Source organism: Triplophysa rosa, linkage group LG5 (genome assembly GCF_024868665.1).
Source record: "Triplophysa rosa linkage group LG5, Trosa_1v2, whole genome shotgun sequence".
In the NCBI taxonomy this organism is placed as follows: domain Eukaryota; kingdom Metazoa; phylum Chordata; class Actinopteri; order Cypriniformes; family Nemacheilidae; genus Triplophysa; species Triplophysa rosa.
In genome coordinates this window covers 13,759,926-13,781,802 of record NC_079894.1, presented here as the reverse complement: position 1 = coordinate 13,781,802, position 21,877 = coordinate 13,759,926, and the positions used below count along the sequence as shown (strand labels likewise).

At 40.3% G+C, this 21,877-nt stretch overlaps 1 protein-coding gene across 2 annotated transcripts in view; it reads left to right on the top strand.

Annotated features, from left to right (window-relative positions):
- The first annotated feature begins 962 nt into the window (after positions 1–962).
- Positions 963–21,877, top strand: part of slc44a5a (solute carrier family 44 member 5a) — a 67,862-nt gene continuing 46,947 nt past the window's right edge. For both annotated transcript variants that reach the window (XR_008963006.1, XM_057334484.1), the window contains exon 1: positions 963–1,196. Coding sequence is in view for 1 of the 2 variants with exons in the window: in XM_057334484.1 (XP_057190467.1) it covers positions 1,160–1,196 (37 nt within the window). In the remaining variant the exon portion in view is untranslated. The remainder of the gene's footprint in view (positions 1,197–21,877) is intronic.

Below are 21,877 nucleotides of genomic sequence, written 5' to 3'. Positions count from 1 at the left end.
AATGCATAATGCCACATTTATGTCTTCAACCGTCCTTCACCAAATGATAGACAGGCATCAGATCTGGCCTTTTTTACTTTCCACAGATACAGATGAAATAGAGAAACGGCAAATTGGATAAAGGCAGAGATTTAAATGAGTTGCTATGTTGGATTTGAGATGGAGCGGAGCATATGGGACCTTTGGGAGGAAGACAGGTTTTCCATTTATTGTTTGCCGTCACATAATCTCATTCCACAGAATGAGTCTCAGAAAATATATTCCAAGCACACCCTGTTGAAAAAAAAACAGCATTTCACAGTTTGGTATGTTTATATGCTGGTTTAAGATGGTCATGTGCTCGTTTAAGATGCTGGTTTGTGCTCGTTTAAGATGGTCATGTACTGGTTTAAGATGGTCCATAGATGGTCAAACCAGCACCAAAACATACCTAACCCAGCATATGCTGGGTTTTTTCAACAGGGCAGGACCAGAGCAGCACACAGAACAGAACACTACGGTGTACCAAACATCTTAGAGGTATTATCCCAGAACGCATTCAAACAATTAAACTAGTAAATCTTAACACAAAGAAACGAGAACCAAGCAAAAATGTTCCTTTTGTTGCCAGATTGCTGTATAACGTTGATTTCTGTGAGGCAATGTTCCTTTTTTGCCACTGGAATGCGCTACAGTCACACGTGAAAGACAAACAAAATCAACTGAATGTACAAAACATAAGCCTAGTAAACACAGCATAGCCTATGTCTGACAACGCCTAAAGCCTGCTAGTCTTTATGAAATACAAACGAGCTGCTCTTTTGCCAAAAGTTGCTAAATGGTTTTTTTTTTAGAATTAAAAAATATAGTTTTAAAACTTTAACATGGCAGTATCATTCTGCAAAGAGCATTTGTAACTTTAAGTGGAGCAAATGTTTTGTATTGCACTGTTGCGGTATTCGCTTGCCCGAAAACCCACTCAGTAATGCGCGGACTGGCTCAACAGTGACCGTGTGAAGAGCGTCGCGCGCGCTCCGCACGTTTGATGACGCTCCGCTGTAAACATCACTGACGCGTCAGTCGCGTGAGGGAAGCTATTAAATTTGGAGATTGATCTTATTTCTCAATTTATTCTGCGCCTGCAAACCCGTCAAACCGTGATTTTTCTGTCCACGCTGAGATGGCCAGAAAATCTGAAGTCCCGTCGGCGTATTATGGTAAGTTGCTGCTCACAGCGTACTTGGTGCACTGTATATTTAACGTTAAATCTCCCTTCGCGTGCTAGTTGTTTTTTTCCGCAGTGGCAACTTGTAACATTAATCTAATGAATTTGTTCTTACGAGTCTCTCATCCGAGTCTAGATTGAATGTGCCTTTTAATGCAAACGTGGAAACAACTAATGCTCCTCCACACTTCCACATATTTCATTGTTAATAATGGTTATTTAATAAGCATTATCATTGTTAATCGTTTGCATGTACCTGCAATTTCGGTATGGCTATATGCACTATGCATAAAACAAGACTAAAACAGGGGAAACAGCAACTTTGTGTTGCCAAGGGCATGATGTGCTATTCTGGCTTTCAGCAAATCATAGAAGAACAGTATAGTTCAGAGTAGCCTATCACCTGAAACCTCTCACTTATGAATTATCTAAATTAAAACCACAGTCCACACATTGTACACATTTCGACAGCCTATGTCAGTAATGCATTCAAATAATATAAAAATGTGTTATTTTAGGATATTGTGGCAGAGGACACTTCTTTTCGCTTTTCTTGTGCTGTTTTTACTTAAGCAGGTGTTTAAAATATTATATCTTTAAACTTCTAATGGATTCAATGAATCAATAATGTTGGAATACGGTTGTTTGTGTATGCACGTTTATGACCACAGTTATTCTTTCCTAACTGGAATTACTTATGTTGTGAGCTTCTGTTTAATGCCACCTGTAAACTACACTTTGTCATTTACATTTCTATAACAGTGCTAAAGCTCTCTAGATTTATGTAATTTTAGCTTTGCCTTTTACTAAATCACTTCAGTTTGGCACCAATTCTCATGTGTCACAGGGAGATATAATTAAAGTAGAACTTGTCTGGTGATTGCTTCAGAATACAGACAGACCAGGCACATATGCTGTAGCTCTAATCTATGCATGGTCCTGTTCATGGGTTTAGATAAATCCATGGGAGAGTCACACAGATTTATTTAAAAGCACCAAACCTTTGGAAGGATGTTGTCATTTTTTATTAGATTATGGACTGTTGGTATAATTTTAATGGCAGATAATTTCTTGAATGTTTTCAGTATATGTTTTGTAAGCGTTGTGAATGCCTGCATGGCACACAGGAGCCGGCTGGTCCATGTGATCAACCAATGTGCTAAAGAAAACTCTTATATAATATTCATAAGGAATAAATATGCAGGAAGGAAACAAAACCTTGGGAAAAGGTCACTTGGTTTCCAAACCTGCTACATTAGCATCCTCATTTTTTTAGGCTCCTTCATTGACACTTGCTTCAAAAAATTGTTCCGTTTATCATTTAAATGGAAATCATTTCTGAAATGGAAGCTATGTGGATGTTAGATGTAGTAATGCAGTAATATATTTATCACAAACAAGATCCATTGCAGAATGTTTTCTACAATTTCTTGGAAGGCCATTAGCAAATGTCTTCTTGAATTCTGTTCATACTGTTTGCATTAAATTTTGACAGGTGCCTTTATACTTTTGATAAGTGATCCACATCCTTACTGCTATAAGATCATCTTTAAAGATACGTTTAGGAACTCTAAAAGTGAAAGTCAATAATTCTGTAAAAGCTTTTTTCATTAGCTTCACTATGTGTGTTAAAGTCTTTATCCTAAGCAAAAACAAGATGTATCTATTTTTAGTCAGACTGCAGTAAAGAGCATAAATAATTCAACAGGGTGAATTTGGGACCACAGGATAAAATTTTCATGACGTGCCATCAGTAAGTGATGTCTTACACCTCTTTGAAAACCCATAGCCAAGGCTAAGGAATGTTGAATGTGAGACAATTACCACTTCATGGTCTGAGTGAGAGCAACCAACACTCAGAACGCAAAGCCCCTGAAGGTTAAGTTCTCTACAGAGAATCGTTATTGAACTATAATTCAGTGAATCACAGTAAGAGATGAAACCTGCTCATGTTCTAGAATTAAAATAGCTGAATTTCTTTTTACACTATCAATGTAATGCTCTTTTTTTGTAACTCCAGTGTTTTATAGACCCCATGATAGGAGTCTGTATACAGTAGCATTGAGGCTGTTTATGTTAGTGTAGTCCTAAAATGGCTTTTATCATAAAAATGCTTTTTTGAGGAGCTTTGTTTTCTAAGTAAATGGAACAGAATTTGAATGACTCGTCCATAAGGACATATGCTAGTTTTTGTCAATAAAGTTTTTTTTTATTTACTTGCATGGTTTTGTGTCCCTAAAATAGAAGTGAATGGGTACCGCTGTTGTTCAATTATCAACATTCTTCAAAATATCTTTTGTGTTCTGCGGAAGAAATAAAGTCATACAGGTTTAAAATGACAAGGGTGAGTAAATTGATTTTTATTTTTGGGTGAACTACCACTTTATTAATAAGCAAAAAATATACTTGACAGGACACTTCTGCCCGATTAACCGAAAATATATATAACGTGATTTATGCACAACTTGTGAGGGAAGTACGGTAAAATGCTGCTGCATCCGAAAGCCAGAGGGCGCTCTTGTGCAGAAACTCCAAATTTGCACTGCAGAAGAAGACCATAACACACATAGTTCTAGGAAATGCCTAAGGACATGTTTTTATCACTGTTCCTCAAGCCTCCTCAGGTATTTTCATGATAATAAAGTATATTTATAATGATCATGTTTGACGGGTGTTGCTTTTTTAAATGCACGTTATAAGCGACTCGCACTGGCTTTGCTTAGATCGAGCAGCATTTCCTACTGATCCCAGAGCCGTGCTTCACGGACAAGCTACGCATCAATAAAATAATCGATACCTTGCATTATCGCAGCCAGCAGGATTTAGTGGTAACCGCGATTAACCGTGAACATGTCCATATAATGCATAAATCCACTATCCTGCAAAGTTTAGTTCCCACCCCGAATTTCAACTGTAACCAAATATTGCTTACGTGGTGTTTGGCAAGCATTTTATTTCTCTGTTTGCCTTTAGAGTAATTAATGCTGTACAGTAGAAGTCATTGTGTTGAAACCTCCTCACTGTCCTAAAGGGCTACATATGAGTACATTCCATCACAGTCTTCTGTGACTGAAGATATAAGAGAGGACAGCAAATTAATGTTAATTCTTTTTGTCAGTCAAGTCTTATCTTGCTGTAGCCAGAGTCAGACAGTATGCCTTGGCTGACAGAAGGAGATAATCCATCTTTTCAGCTTTCTCGGGGCTGCTGCGCATAGTGCTTTTCTAATCTGGGATATTCATCAGATCAGAGATGTACACATGTGAAGTCACATCGAGCAACAAAGTTATAGTGTCATAGTCTGACTTGTACATTTTAGGGAAGAGCGAAGAGCTGTACTGTATGTTACTGTATTTCAAGAATTTCTGTTTACATTGTATGACAGTCATTGTTATGAATTTTGATGAAAACTGAATAAAACATTTTTTCATTAACATAGAGACTTTAGCAGTGACTCTTTGGAGAACTCAATAACTTTGTTATTTTCTAAACATAAAAAGTAAGAGGCATATTTAAGAAGATAGAGACAGCCGTTTAGAGTTCACAGGGTACAAATATCATGATTTTACCATCCCTACAGTCCTTGACTTGTTAAATGAATTGTGTCATCTGTGCACAAAGCCTCTGTATTTGCATCTCCAGATCTTGAGATACCATATAAATAGCATGGTACATAAATATGGTAAATAAAATGCATATCATAACCACAGTATTCTGTATATAACAGTACCATGGTATTACCTATGGATACCACCAGTGTATTGTGGTACTGCCACAGTTCCCTCTTGTAAAGCTTAAGTCTGTGCACATCTGGAGTTTGTGAAGTGTATGTTTGAGTTATTGTAGCGTGGAGTACAGTGACGCTGACTCACTGGGTTTGGTCAGCTCCTCAATCCTGAAGCAGCAATCTGCCTCCACTCTGCTGTGGGCTGTCAGCGAGAAAGCTTAACAAAAGCACTACCTTTCTGGCCATCCTGCGCAGGCAAAGGGAAAATTACTTCTGTCCAAAATTGCAGTGATTACTAGCCTTCTCTCACATGGGTTCTCAGAAACTCACTGACAGGAAAGTTTCGTGGAACAGCCGTGAGAGAAGAAAAGGCAAAAGAAAAAAATACACAGACAGATGAGTAAAAGTGTAAGTCCATCACGGTTTACAACAGGGGCTTAAAATACTAGTAGTACTAGTAGCCTGAAATAACTCCTGTTATCCTTTAACCAACATATGTATCATAGAGAACAGATCAACAAACTGGACTTAATTTTTCTTCATTAGTTTACTTCATCCACAATTAACTGCCAAATTATTCTGGTAAAAACACAACATGCACTCCTTGTGAAGAAGGTCAAAGCAATTTGTGTTCAATGCATGATTAGTCTTGAGAACTTTTGTGCTATTAAGGCCTTTTTACGCCTGGTTTATTAAAACATTTAACATTTTACCCTACTGTAAATGTCTTTTAAAATCTGTGTGATTTTCTTCTTAAAGAATTCTTTTTAAATTCTTAAAAAAAGACAATGAACATTTTTCAAAATATCTTCTTTTGTGTTCTGCAGAAAGAAAGTCATACAGGTAAATGATGACAGAATTTTCATTTTTAGGTGAACAATCCCTTTTCCAACCTTCATGTTTGTGAATGAGGGAATTTCCTGCTTAACAAGTACAGATTGTGTAGGATTGATTCAAATGTTTCTGTTAAATCCAAATCTGTATCTACATCACACTGTAGTTTTATTTCTACCCAGATGTTTCTTTGGGATTGTTTTTATGGTCAACTTGATGAGAAACACACAAGCTGTGTTGTGTAACCCATCCTCCAGGTGTCCTGTGTTTAAGCACCTAACACACGCTGCAGTGCATATAGATAGCTGCAGCAGGATGAACCCCTGCAGTGAAAGTTCCTTATATGCCCTATGTGCTTCTTAACCGGGGAAATATGCTGGAGGTGACTAGTGGCGTACAGCAAATCCGCGAGAACGGATGGAAACATGTTTCAGTGAACGTAATTCAAAGTTGGCAGCAGAAACTAAGAGCTCGCAAAGTGTTGTTGTTATAATGATGCAATGGTTTTGCTAGACACAAAGCTCTACTGTGGAACAATCCCCCATTTCTTTTTCCATCACTTTTTCTTCAACGCCTGCTTTTGACACATCCATCTAAATGAATAATCTTCATTTATTAACTTCCACTGAATTTTTTGTATGATCTGGGTATTTCCACACTGTAAAAAATGATTTGTTGTTTTTTGTTGTTTCAACTTAAAAAAATAAGTTACCTGGTTGCCTTAAAATTTTAAGTTAGTTCAACTTAAAAATATTAGTTCACTTAATGAATTTGTTGCAAACTCGTTGCATTGACTAATATTTTTAAGTTGAACTAACTTAAAATTAAGGCAACAAGGTAACTTATTTTTTTAAGTTAACAACAAATCATTTTTTAAAGTGCAGTTCTTTTCGTCAAAACGTCATACAACATTTGTTTTCCTCCAAGTTGATATTAATAAGCATTTAAATTAGCCTTTCAGTTAGGCTACAGTGTCTTTCATACAGCATGCTTTAGATCAGTCCAATTTATTATGAGATATATGCAATGCGCTCTTTGAAATTGACATTTAGAATCGTTGAGATTGAGACAACAAAACAACAGTGCGCACTGGACGAAAAGCACAGGGCCGCGGGCGCTACATCTACAACTCGCAGGTATTGCGCACCGGACACGTATTATGCATGCGTGAGCTCAAATTCAAAGTCTACTCCTCCTGATGGACAATGGGCAGGATTTAACTTTATCTTTACTCAAATAATAATCAATTATATAATCAATAACCAATGAATAGGCAGTGCGTGACTGACGCGCGCAGAGATGTATTTCTTTGCGCACTCATTTAATGTGCGAATGTGCTGCTTTTACGATCATATGGATCAGTTTTTCTGCGATTATCAGTGTAAATGAATACTGATAACAAAGTAAATTGTTAAAACTTAAACTTAAGAACAATACTGGGGCACGACAGAGTGCCGCTTCTTAACACCAGAAGAATCGCACACTGACACGGAGCAGAGCGAGACCGTCAGCCTATGTGCAGTTGTACACCCATCCCATAAGGATGCATTGCTTGAGTATTGGTGATGTGTCCTTTGTGTCAATAATGTAAAAAACAGCATTTTTTCTTGTAACTGATACAATATGTGCTTTAGAGCTGTAATCGGGCCTTAAAAGTTAGGCCCGACAGTGCCCGAGCCCGACAGAATTCGGCCCGAGCCCGACAAGTACATTTAGATTGACAGCTTTTTAAAAGCCCGAACCCGTTTACAGCCCGACATTAGGCTATTCAAATGTGCGCACGCACACAGCTTTTTGTCAAGAATGAGTCATTTATACATGTTTTAACATAATTTATTAATGACTAACGTAGGCTATAGGCCACTTGGATGTTGGAACAAAGAAATAAATAAGTCCTCTGTAACATCGTAACATCTCACATATCCCACTGGCTCATTATTCTCATTATGCACATGGTCAAAACTTTTCCACACCTCAGACTTTGCTTTAGTTGCTGATGCAACCAAAACGTAATCGCCAGAGGCAAGCCTCCGTTTCACCTCCTCAGCCAACCCTCAGCATCCATTTTTGCATCTTTGTCGCGCTAATCGGAACGCATCAAATGACCGCTCATTTACCGCGCAAGCCCGAGCCCGTGTAAAATGATAGAAATTTAGCCCGAACCCGTCGGGTCCGTCGGGTTCGGGCAAAGATCTTCAGCTCTAATGTGCTTGTCCATAGAATTTTGACTTGTGAAACGGGTCTATTCCAAACACTGCTCAGCTTATTTATATATTACCCTAATTACATTAACTATAAATTTAGTCCATTAAATTTTCATAACTGCCAACATATGGTTCTTATTAAAAAACTATTTAGCGGTGTAACTTTGTGCATTATGATTGTGGCCATACTTTGAATCTTTGCCTAATGATATAGGACAGGGTTATTTAGCGGCAGTCCTGAAGGGCCTGTCCTTCAGTTGTCATGTACTGTGGCAGGAAGAACCCAAATGCAGGCAGGCAGTGAAGGGGTTAACTCAACAAGACTTTAATAACTAATAAAACACAAAACAAACACCCTCAATGGGGGAAAACGAAACTAAGAGATATAAAGAAAACAAAGACTTCCCACGTGGGGGCAAAACATAAAACAAGAACAGCAAATAACCTAACTAAAAAGCACGACACAACGTCTTACAAAAAACACAGCAGGGTAACAAAGGCAGGGGCAGGGTAACTCACAACACGAACAATCCACGGACAAGGCAAGGAACGGGAAACACGGGTAGACACGGAGACTTCACTTACATAATTACAGGGTACACGGTACAAACAACGTAATCCACGAACACAAGACAAAGAAACAAGAGGGTATTCAAAGGCAAGACAAACGAGGGATAACGACACAGGGCAGGTGTGGGTAATAAAACACTCAGGGAAAGTTAACGAGGAAACGAGATGGCGGGAACAGAGACGAGACACTGGAGAGAACGTATATTATTGTCAAAAGGACAATAATATGTTTCTCTCCACACATAACCAAAGGCTTTGTCATGACTCTGCTACAGGACCAAGAAAAACATGACTAAATGAAGCAGAGCCATGACAGAAGCCCCCCCTTTAATGAGCACCCCCAGGTGCTCACCAAGGGGTAGACGGACGAGACAAGACCGACTGAGACAGTGACAAAAACCAGACAAACATGGTGAACAAGACAAGGGGCAGACAAGACAACAAGACTAAGGGATTGGGGTGACTTAACAAAAATAACAAACAAGGGAGGGGGAGGGGCCAAACACGGCCATGGGAGGCAGTCCATGGGGGAGGGGAGAAGGGGGAAAGTCCCAGTCCCCGGCTGCGCTCGAGGGCGCGGAGTCCTGGGGGACTTAGGAGTCCTGGGGGGACAGTCCTTGCCCTGGGGTTCCCAGGGACCGGCTGGAAGGCCGGCTGGACAGGGCTTGACGCCGGCTGGAAGGCCGGCTGGACAGGGCTTGACGCCGGCTGGAAGGCCGGCTGGACAGGGCTTGACGCCGGCTGGAAGGCCGGCTGGACAGGGCTTGACGCCGGCTGGAAGGCCGGCTGGACAGGGCTTGACGCCGGCTGGAAGGCCGGCTGGACAGGGCTTGACGCCGGCTGCTGTACCGGCTGGGGCGCCGGACTGGACACAGGACTGGACATCGGACTTGACACCGGACTGGACGCCGGCTGGACCACCGGACTGGACACCGGCTGGATCACCGGACTGGACGCCGGCTGGATCACCGGCCTGGACACATGACTGGACAAAAGACTGGACAAAAGACTAGACACAGGACCGGACACAAGACTAGACACAGGACTGGACACCGGACTGGACGATGGCTGCACCGGACTGGACACTGGACAGGACATCGGCAGCACCGGACTGGACACAAGACTGGACACCGGGCTGGACACAAGACTGGACACCGGGCTGGACATAAGACTGGACACCGGGCTGGACACCGGGCTGGACGCCGGCTGCACCAGACTGGATGCCGGCAGCACCGGACTGGACGCCGGCAGCACCGGACTGGACGCCGGCAGCACCGGACTGGACACAAGACTGGATGCCGGCTGCACCGGACTGGATGACGGCTGCACCGGACTGGACGCCGGCTGCACTGGCTGGGTTGGAGTCCGCGCCCCCCTCCGCTGCCTCTTCTTCTTCAACCGAACCGCAGGGCCTGTGGTCGGCTGCGAGGCAGCTTTGGAGGGCGTGGCTAGCTCCGCACCGGAGGAGTCTGTAGACACTTCCTCCTTCCTCGCTTGCCACGGAGGGTGACTGGTGGAGACGAGACTGCAGGGGCTGAAGCGGAAGGTGTGGTGTTCCCCAGGGTGGCGACCGCCACTACACAATCCTCCGCAATAGGAGGTAGGCGGGAGCTGGAGGAGCCTGGGTGGTCGCTGGAGGAGAGGCCATTAAACATGTCTTTGAATGACCCCCTGACCATTCTCTCTCGGTCCTCCAGAGATGGAGGGTTGACCAGGCCCGCAAGGAAGAAGGCGTTCATAACAGCCTCGGGGAGAAAGCCTCTCCTCCTTGTCGATGCCTGGGCATATTCGGCGAGGGCCCGGTCGCCCTGCGGAGGAAACGGGCCGTCGCCCCTCTGGATCCTGGCAGTGGTTGACTGCCACCAATTGGCCAACTCCCGCCTGGTAGAGGCCGAGGTGCTGCCTGCTGGGTTCATAGGGGTTCGTGGATTCTGTCACGTACTGTGGCAGGAAGAACCCAAATGCAGGCAGGCAGTGAAGGGGTTAACTCAACAAGACTTTAATAACTAATAAAACACAAAACAAACACCCTCAATGGGGGAAAACGAAACTAAGAGATATAAAGAAAACAAAGACTTCCCACGTGGGGGCAAAACATAAAACAAGAACAGCAAATAACCTAACTAAAAAGCAAGACACAACGTCTTACAAAAAACACAGCAGGGTAACAAAGGCAGGGGCAGGGTAACTCACAACACGAACAAACCACGGACAAGGCAAGGAACGGGAAACACGGGTAGACACGGAGACTTCACTTACATAATTACAGGGTACACGGTACAAACAACGTAATCCACGAACACAAGACAAAGAAACAAGAGGGTATTCAAAGGCAAGACAAACGAGGGATAACGACACAGGGCAGGTGTGGGTAATAAAACACTCAGGGAAAGTTAACGAGGAAAAGAGATGGCGGGAACAGAGACGAGACACTGGAGAGAACGTATATTATTGTCAAGAGGACAATCATATGTTTCTCTCCACACATAACCAAAGGCTTTGGTTCTGCTACAGGACCAAGAAAAACATGACTAAATGAAGCAGAGCCATGACATCAGTTCAATCCCAACCCAAATCAATCACAACAACTGTCTGTAATTGTACCGTAATCATTAAAGACATTTATTAGCTTTTTCAGGTGTGTTTGATCAAGTCTGGAACTAAGTTCTGCAGAACATGAGCAGGACTGTACAGTGCAACATATATGTCACACATGCTACAAAAAAATTGGTCCGTGCTATGAATAAATTTAATAGTGTAGCACATGTGCGATGCAGTTTGGCAGGTGCATTAGACAGAGCCGCTTGTTTGTGTGAAGTGCATTTGTCGTTGTGCTTGTCCGTGTGTGAGGTTAACTAATGGTGCACCACTATTTATTTTCGGTTTTATTTAGTTTTGCAATTAAAACTTGTTTTCCGGCTGCATCGAGTCCATTGATCTAGAGCCCTATGATCTGTGCAATGTGGGAAAACATGGAAGGAATCATGAAAAAGCTGAATTCTACTACTTAAATATGTGATGCGGTCTGAGAAAACCCGTCAGATGTCGCACAGGGACATTTTCAGGAATATCAAAAAATAAGTCGAAAGTCCGTTTTTTTGTCAAAATTGGATTTTCATTAAAGGGGTCATACCGTATGTGTCTTTGGTGTGTTATAAGTTGCCCATGCATGTATTAGACACATAACATTTTAAAATTAAAGTGTCGGAACAAAAGATGCATTCTATCTAAAAGCGAATGCTCACCCAGACCTGCCTGCCTAGTGTAACCACACCCCCACAAATCTACGTCAGTTCGTGGTATGAGTAGACTAAGACTGCCCAAATGTATACGCAAGTGAGGTGGGCGTACCTGTCAGTACAATTGCTTTGGAACCTGATGTTCCAAATATGATAAGAGGCGTTTTATGGTCATGTGACCCGTATGCTCGTTGACCTATGACGTATTCACAACATCCTACATGTGAGCGTTGATAAAAACATAATTTAGTCACGAGAAATTTATTTATTGGCACTTACATTAGAATCGGAAGTCAGCCTTGAAGTTTTCCGCTATATTAATTTGATTTACTTTTGAAATTTGACTGTTGCTCAGCTCCCGTGGCATCATGGGATAGATATGCTGTGTTTTACCTTTTTAATTTTTAGTTTCTCCCAAATTAGTTTTTTTCCTTTTAAAGTTTTCTGAGTTCTGTATTTTCAAAGCTTTATTATACAGTAGTAAATACATTTGTCCATAAAAATACTGTATACTATAGTATTTACTACAGTAAACTGCAGTATAATTCTTGTTTACTATAATATATTTGAGCCGTATTATAATAAATATTAAAGTATACTGTAGTGTATACTACAGTTTATAAAAAACAAGTTAATTATTTTATCATCTGGTTCAAATTAGGCAGAGTTTTATTTTGGCGGGTCATTCGCAGCTTCAGTGTGTTTGACAGTAGCTTCACTCAAACAGAGAAATGCTCGTAAAATAGATTTGGAACAACTCTGTGGATGAAGTTCATGTGTTTATGTCCTCGTATAGTAAGATCAGAGGTGGGTAGAGTAGAAAATCTTAAAGTAAAAGTACAAGTAACTAGAGAAATTGTTACTCAAGTAAAAGTAAAAGTCACTATTTCAAAAATTACTTGAGTAAAAGTAAAAAAGTATGCAATGAAAAAACTACTCAAGTAGCTAGTTACTAGTTACTTTGTATCTGATTATATACTATACATAAAATTAACATAATGCCAATATTTTAATATTATATTTTAATCAATATTTATTATTATTATTATTATCATAAGAAGATATCTTTGCCATATACACATAGAGACTAAAGAATAGACAAACACAGTAGAGACAAGCATTTCTGTAAATTTCATCTAGTCCAAATGTCAATCTAGCCTACACAATTTAGAATAATAGACAAACTAAAGCCCTGAATCTCTTCAGGTTTCTAAAATGAATTCAGACAGTACACTAGGTGGCAGCATTTAACTCGGTAATCCTCCACTCCAGTAACGTTAACCTCACCGAGGAAGACGTTCAGATTAAAATAAAAGGTAAATTAAATGTGTGCAAAGTAAAATGCTGAATCTTCTGACAGTAAACATGATTTTCAAATCGGTCATTATTACAGTCGCTTCGTTATTACTGTGAAAATGTCTATTTATAGTTATTTGATGTGAATACTGTTAACAGAGATTATCGGTTAATGGCTAATGTTAACACTCTGAATAGTCTGCCTGCTAGCAGTTGCTCAATGTGGGTCGGCCCACTGTTAGGATATAAAGAAATAATAACAGTAATAATTTTTTGCCCACTTGTTATTAGCTGTTCTTGTGATTTCTGTGCCCTACTGTGTGCAGCTGCAGCAGCGGTAACAGCAGCTAGTGCTCGTCAATGTCAAAAGGTTGACCAATCAAATGAGAAAAGAAAGGGTTTACGGAATTCCAGCCAATCAAATTACAGAGACCAAGCAGAATGTCAGCCAATCATACTGAAGAAGACTGAACTTTCAGCAGAACTATCGGCAGGTGGGCGCTTAACAGAAACCATGCGTGATTTCCAGCACAGAGATGACTGTGTAGTGAGATGTAAGAAGGCAAACATAACAAAGCCAACGGTTTACATTAAAAATGTTAAATTTTTATGTAACTTCACAGTTACGTATTTTGCCTATTTTTAGGTTAGAGAAGAGAAAATGTCATTGTCAACATTTGTTATGTTATGGTTTAAAAGTTATAAAGCAAAGAACACTTAGAAAATAGTAATATAGCTGCCATAAATGGGGAAAAAATCTCCTTGGGGGCCCATGCCCATAGATTTGGGCTAAGCCCCCAATGTCTACAACGTCTGGCTCCACCCCTGGCTAAGAGCACTGCAGCACTACACAAGGAGACTAGCAAATGTTTTCCCGAAGTGAGGACAACAACTACTTAGCAGTGAAGTAAGTTTTCCGTTGTTTTTTAATGGGCATATAGGACTGGTTTCACAGACAAGGCTTAAGGCTAGTCCCAGACTAAAATGATTGTGTGATATGTCTTAACTGAATATAACTTCCCCAGAAATATCTCAAAATATATCAGTGCCACTGTTTTGTGTCAAGATGCAGACCAGTAATGTATTCTTATAAGGCATTTTTATAAAAGCGACATAAATATCTTGATTCAACTAAGGCGTAGTCCTGGCTTAAGCTAAACTGTGTCTGTGAAACTGGCACACAGGCTGCGTCCGAAATCGCCTACTTCCATACTATATAGTAGGCAAAAATGAGTACGAGTCATGAATAGTACTGTATGTCCGAAACCTCAGTATGCAAAAAACAGTAGGCGAGAAATACCCGGATGGTCTACTACTTCCGCCGAGATTCGTGAGTGTGGATCGGATGGACACTTATTCAATTCAATTCAATTTTATTTATATAGCGCTTTTAACAATGTGCATTGTTCCAAAGCAGCTTTACAGGAGAAAATAAGAAAAACTGAAAAACACAAAAAATGGCCCTAATTTATCCATTTGTATACCGTTAATGTCCTTTTTCATTTACCTGTATATGTATGTGATGACCTGCACTTGTGTTTTTTTAATGATAACGGACGTAACAGATAACAACTGTTTGGCCTGCGCTACAAAAGTTTAAAACTCTGTATCACCGGTGCTATGTGCAAAAAAAGTTAACGTACAGCCCTGATTCCTTAACATGAGGTACCTTTCAAGTGACATATTTATGCACAATTATGTGCCATTTTGTATAAATTTGTGTGAGGATTCCAACAAGAAGAAGTGCGCCTTATGTACTCAGATGATGCACTCCTTCAGTGAAGTGGAACACTGGACACTTCACGCATTCAACACTGACATCAGAAGTATATACTCAAATTGATTTTTATTTACTTGAATTGTGTTATGCATTTGAAATCACTTATTCTTCCGATTAGTAAAACATTTTCAGTGTTCAGTGTTGAGTCATTGCTACCCATATAAAATTCATACATTAGATGGTCAAATACATAGTGGATAATTTGTTTAAGTACATAGTATAGTATGTCAATGGGGATACAGTTAGTGGGCTTCCAGGACCAGACAAAGACTAGTCCTGCGTCCAAAACCGCCTACTTCCATAATATATAGTACGCGAAAATCTGTTTGCACAGTGACTAGTATGTGTGAAAACTCTATATGCATAAAAACAGTATGCAAAAAATAATGTATCTGGATGGTCTACTGCTTGTGTGTTATTCAAATGGAAGCATTGTTTTATTCCATAGGAAATGGGAGTCAAATCAAAATAAAAAAATCTACAGTATTTATATAAAAAGAATGTAAATTAAGAGTCACCCTTACTATTGAATAAGCCGATTAGTTTGTAAAAGAAAAGGTCATACAGATTTGTTACTGTATGGTATGAGAGTAAGTGAATGACAACAGAACCTTTACTTGGAGGTAAACTCTACTTTCAAGACATTCTTAAAATGCTGCATGTCTAGCCTTGCAGGATGTTACAGTGGCTAAACGATGGAAATATGCTCTAATGTCTGTGATATACTAACACATAGCAGAGTGGAGGATGTGACACATACAGTCACGGGATTGCTGATGAGATGACAGCAGGAGCTGCCAAATGACTCGTAGGAAGTTGGCAAAGACTGACCTCCTGCCGTTCAATGAATTTCAGATTCTTATTGGTGCGAAAGGCAAGTTGTAGAAATACTGCACTGTCAGGGAAAGTAAACGCAAAGAGGTTATTGACTGAACTCTGTGTACTGTTTCAGTCCTGTACATCGGAGCATTTCTTTAAAATTAGCTTGACTTCAAGGAAGATTATTATTTGTTTGATTTACTTATCTGTTTCTCTCAAGGGTTTTTGTCGATGTTTAATGCTTTTCTGTCCTAGTGTAATGTAACTTTGTGGGTTTGAGTTTAATAATAAATTCATTTAAAATTGGTTTGTGAATTAATTTCACCTCAAGAGTTTTGCATACTAATATATGTGTAAAACAAACCGTGCCGGTGCAAATTACCTCTGTGAATTTCGACGAACCTCTGCTCTATGACTTGTAATATGAGTCAGTGGTCAACCTCATTTAGGTATTTCCCCTTAGCACGTCCATTCGCTATTTTCTCATTGTTTCCTCATCCTTTCCTGTCTGCCTTTGAGTATTACACAACATTCTGCCTCCGACTTTTCACCCCCCTGTGAATATTATGAATATATTACAGATTCTTCAGAATCTGGTGCTGGATTGTTTTTGCCTCTTGCTTTTAAAGCTGTTTCTGCTTTTTGACCCATGTCTTCTCCTCTTTCATCTCATCCATGTTCATTTCAGTTTCAAAAGGCACAAACTGACAACCAAAGTCTTGAGTTTTCTTCTCTCCTTTTTTTCTCATCTGACACCCAGTTGAATTCGTGCTGCCTTGGGTTGAAGTGAGTCAACCTTTCTCTGAGGTTTTTGCTCTTTTGACAATTACATTATAATTCCCCACAATAATTTGTGGACTTTGAATCTAATAATTTATGAATTTTATGAAAGTTTTTTAGCTGTATAAATGTTTTTTGTGTTATTGTAACCCTGTCAGGAATATACTAGCACCAAAAAAGGCATTATTTATTTTATTAGTTATTTATTATATTATTTATTATTTTGACATTCAGGCCACACTCAAAAATGTATTCTGATTTTACTAGACACAATTCTATGTGGATATAACAAATACAGTTTTGTTTTATTTCATATCAGAATAATTTAAATTTACAGAAATTATTATTAAAGTTAGCCAACGCAATCTCTATAGACCACTTTACAAGATGTAAACACTGCTCCAGAAGAACTTTCGGTTTTAGTTAATTATTAATTAAAATTTTTATCTTGCAATAATAAATTCTTGTTTGACATTTTGATTCAGTTATAAATATCCCGTTGGTTGTATTTTGTTCAAACTTTGGTGCAGTGTTAAAAACTGTACCTTCTGGACCAGCATTGTTTATGTCTTCCAAAATGGTCTATAGCGCTGTTCGGTCTTCACTATCATTTTTCAAGATTTACACTAGTGTGACCTCAGTTCATTATCTCAGTTAGTTCTTGGAGCTTCAATTATGCTGTATCTTTTGAAGAAGTTATATCACTATCTGCCTCTTAATTGCATATTGATTTCAGTTTTGTTGCGTCAGATCCATGAACAGCATTAATCTGAAGACTCACTGTAAGTCTACCAGCTATTGACCTTTCCGCTGGGCGTAATGAGTTAAGATCTCCTGGTCGCTTGAATTTATTTGTTTTTGCGCTCATAATCCGAACAATTGCTTTGAAGCTGTAGTTGTAATGGTAGTAGTCTTGTTTTGTACTGTAATTAGAGATGTGGATGCTTAAAGCAGGGAGTGCTGTAATGGAAAGATGTTCCAGAGACTTGGTTCCTTTGTTTTTCATAGTTCTCTAATAAAACACCCACCCACAACATGTGTTGTGTTTGTGTGTGGGGATGTAAGAGAGAAAATTATCATTCTGAATCCACCTATTATAAGGATAACCACAAATGAACACTATTCTAACATATTTTAAATCTGTAACATTGTTTGCTGTGTCATATAAAGTTTATTTTGATTTATCTGTCAAATGCAAACAATGTAGATTAAACAAGAAGTCAACAGCTATGATAACATTAAATATCGATGCAAGAGGCATTTGAAACAGTCAGTCACATTGCTCTAGTTTCATCTCCTGTCACCTCTGGAGGTCACACAACTCATGCATGGGTATTTTACATATCCTATCTGTGCCTGTCAGGCCATTATGTCTGTCTCTGTGCTGTCAATGAAAGAAGGGCACCTTCTTTCATTGTTCGATTCCCAGAGGACATCTTGGGTTCTGATGTGTAGAATTCCTGCTGAAAGACATTGTAAAGTAGCACTTCTGTTTTGAAACACGGTTGCTCCAGAGCCATTGAGAGAGAGAGTTCTGCCAACTCCGTTGACTCCAATGGAACAGTTTTTTCACAGCAATGGAGGCTCTCAATAGTTCCCGGAAGTTACTAGTAACGCATGGAGCTGCGACTAAACAGACCAACTGAGGTAAACTTCTAACCCATTTAAAGACGAAAGCCATTTAATGAATAAAAAAATGAAAGAAATAAAGCATTTAAAGAGAAAACATAACTTCCTGGAACTATCTGAAGGCTCCATGAATCACGTGACGCTCCAGCGTTTTGGACTTCCGTTGGCAGAAGTCTCTCAATGGCTCTGGGTAGCTCGCTTTTGGCCAGTCCAAGGTAGTCAGTGGTGGGTCTAAACTGGTAATTGATTAATGGCGTGACTTGCTGGCAGTTGGTTTGTTGCTGATTATAAACGACGTGGAAAAGCTGTTTAAAGCTGCAGCTAGAATTTTGTCTCAGCATACACAGAAACCTATGTCTGTTCTATTGGTGGACGATGCAAACGCACTTGTTCACAATTAGCGGTCTCTATATTTTCTTCGCAGCGGTGGTCCGGACTAGGGTTGGGAATCGAAAATCAATTCCAATTTGGAATCGGAATCGAAAGGAATAGGAATCGGATACTTGAGATTAACATTTGAATTCCTCTTATCAATTCCTGTGTGCATATTTTCAGAAAAGTACATGCGTTGCATGATCTGCTGATATCTCAATAAAAGCCCTTATGAAAATTATCAATATTTTTTACTATAGTGAGCATAGTTTAGCTATAGAATTTGCATTAAAGCACAGGAATCACAAATTAACCATAGTTGCATTATAGTAACTGCAGTTTAACCATGATGTAGTTCAACTATGATAATAAAAATTGTAATAAATCAGAAAAGGTGTGTTTCTATGTGTAAATATACACAAAACGCTGCTCATAAATATATATATAATATATATATATTGCAAACAAGTCAATAAGCAGGCTAAATGACCATACAGGTTGATATCTAAGTGTTTTACTTCAACTGTGGAATCGAAACTGGGAATCGATAAGAATCGAAATCTATAAGCAGAATCAGAATTGGAATCGGAAGCGATAAAATTGAAACTATTCCCAACCCTAGTCCGGACAATACTTTTTTTAATAAATAATATTTAATCAAGTCCAGTCGAATATGTATATAAAAAGTTAAAATTTAATGTTTTATCAGGCCATTTATTTTATGTTCTAATACTTACAGTATGTATGAAACAGAAAGGCCTGGTAACTGAGAAAACGTGTTGTAGGCTCTGGTGCTAAAGTGAAGTCCTAGTGGACTATTTTAATATTTTAAAAAAACTACTGACAAGAAAATCAAAATCTCTTTATTGTCACACATCGTGGTACAAGACTCTGTGCCATGGCAGTACAAGCAACAAGATATGGAAAATGTACAGTATACATAAACAACAATATACACACTTTACACAATATACATACATTTACACAATATACAATAAATAATAGACAATTGTACACAATATACAGTACACACATTTCCATAATATACACATAGTACACTGTATTGTCAAGAGAATCTAGCCACAGGAGGTCACAAGCCAGTGTACTTTTTGTGCCGGTCCCAAGCCCGGATAAATAGAGAGGGTTGTGTCAGGAAGGGCATCCGACATAAAACTTTTGCCAAATCAAATATGCGAATCACTAACATGACTTCCATACCGGATCGGTCGGGGCCCGGGTTAACAACGACCGCCATCGGTGCCGTTGACCTACAGGGCACTGGTGGAAATTGGGCTACTGTTGGTCAAAGGAGAGGAGGAAGGCGTGTCCGTAGGCAGAGAGAGAAGAGGAAAGGCAGGAGTTTCAGACTGAAAGTAGGGACTTTGAATGTTGGTACGTTGACAGGTAAAGGCAGAGAGCTGGTAGATATGATGCAGAGGAGGAAAGTCGACATTCTGTGTGTCCAGGAGACCAGGTGGAAAGGGAGCAAGGCTAGAAGCATTGGAGCGGGGTTTAAACTGTTTTATCATGGTGCGGACAGGAAGAGAAATGGAGTAGGAGTGATCCTGAAGGAGGAGTGTGTGAAGAATGTTCTGGAGGTAAAGAGAGTGTCAGATAGGTTGATGAGTCTGAAGCTGGAAATCGAAGGTGTGATGTTGAATGTTGTCAGTGCTTATGCTCCACAAGTAGGTTGTGAGCAAGAGGAGAAAGACAGATTCTGGAGCGAGTTTGAGGAAGTGATGCAGAGTGTTCCCAGAGGTGAGAGAGTGGTGATAGGCGCAGACTTTAATGGACATGTTGGTGAAGGGAATAGTGGGGATGAGGAAGTGATGGGCAGGTTTGGTCTTCAGGAAAGGAACCCAGAAGGACAGAGGTTGGTAGACTTTGCTAAAAGTATGGAGATGGCTGTGGTGAACACGTACTTTCAGAAGAGGCAGGAACACAGGGTGACATATAAGAGTGGTGGCAGGAGCACACAGGTGGACTATATTTTATGTAGACGCTGTAATCTGATGGAGATTAGCGATTGCAAAGTAGTGGTAGGAGAGAGTGTAGCTAGACAGCATAGGATGGTGGTGTGTAAGATGACTCTGGTGGTGAGGAAGATGAAGAGAGCAAAGGCAGAGCAGAAGACAAAGTGGTGGAAGTTGGAAAAGGAAGAGTGCCGTGTTGTTTTCAGGGAAGAGTTGAGACAGGCTTTAGGTGGACAGGAGGTGCTTCCAGATGACTGGACTACTACAGCCAAAGTGATCAGGGAGACAGGTAGGAAGGTGCTAGGTGTATCATCTGGAAGGAGAAAAGAAGACAAGGAGACTTGGTGGTGGAATGAGGAAGTTCAGGAGAGTATCCAGAGGAAGAGGTTAGCTAGGAAGAAGTGGGACAGTGAGAGGACGGAGGAAAGTAGACAGGAATATAGGGAGATGCAGCGTGAGGTTAAGATAGAGGTTGCAAAGGCCAAACAGAAAGCTTATGAGGATATGTATGCAAGGTTAGATAGTAAGGAAGGTGAGAGGGATTTGTATCGGTTGGCGAGGCAGAGGGATAGAGATGGAAAGGATGTGCAGCAGGTTAGAGTGATTAAAGATAGAGATGGAAATGTGTTAACAGGTGACAGGAGGGTGAGGGAAAGATGGAAGGAGTACTTTGAGGAACTGATGAATGAGGAAAATGGCAGGGAGAGAAGAGTAGTAGAGGCAAATATTGTTGAGCAGGAAGTAGAAAGGATTAGCAAGGGTGAAGTTAGGAGAGCTTTGAAGAGGATGAAGAGAGGAAAGGCGGTTGGTCTGGATGACATACCAGTGGAGGTATGGAAGTGTCTAGGAGAGATGGCAGTAGAGTTTTTAACTAGGTTGTTCAACGAGGTCTTAGAGAGTGAGAGGATGCCTGAGGAATGGAGGAGAAATGTTTTGGTGCCGATTTTTAAGAACAAGGGAGATGTGCAGAGTTGTGGAAACTATAGAGGTATTAAGCTGATGAGCCATACAATGAAGTTGTGGGAAAGAGTAGTGGAAGCAAGGCTAAGGGGAGAAGTGAGCATTTGTGAGCAGCAGTATGGTTTCATGCCAAGAAAGAGCACTACAGATGCGATATTTGCTTTGAGAAGGTTGATGGAGAAGTACAGAGAGGGTCAGAAAGAGCTGCATTGTGTCTTTGTAGATTTAGAGAAAGCGTATGACAGGGTGCCAAGAGAGGAGCTGTGGTATTGTATGAGGAGGTCTGGAGTGGCAGAGAAGTATGTTAGAGTGGTGCAGGATATGTATGAGAGCAGTAGGACAGTGGTAAGGTGTGCGGTTGGTGTGACAGAGGAGTTCACGGTGAAGGTGGGACTGCATCAAGGATCGGCTCTGAGCCCCTTCTTGTTTGCGGTGGTGATGGACAGGCTGACAGATGAGGTCAGACAGGAATCTCCATGGACTATGATGT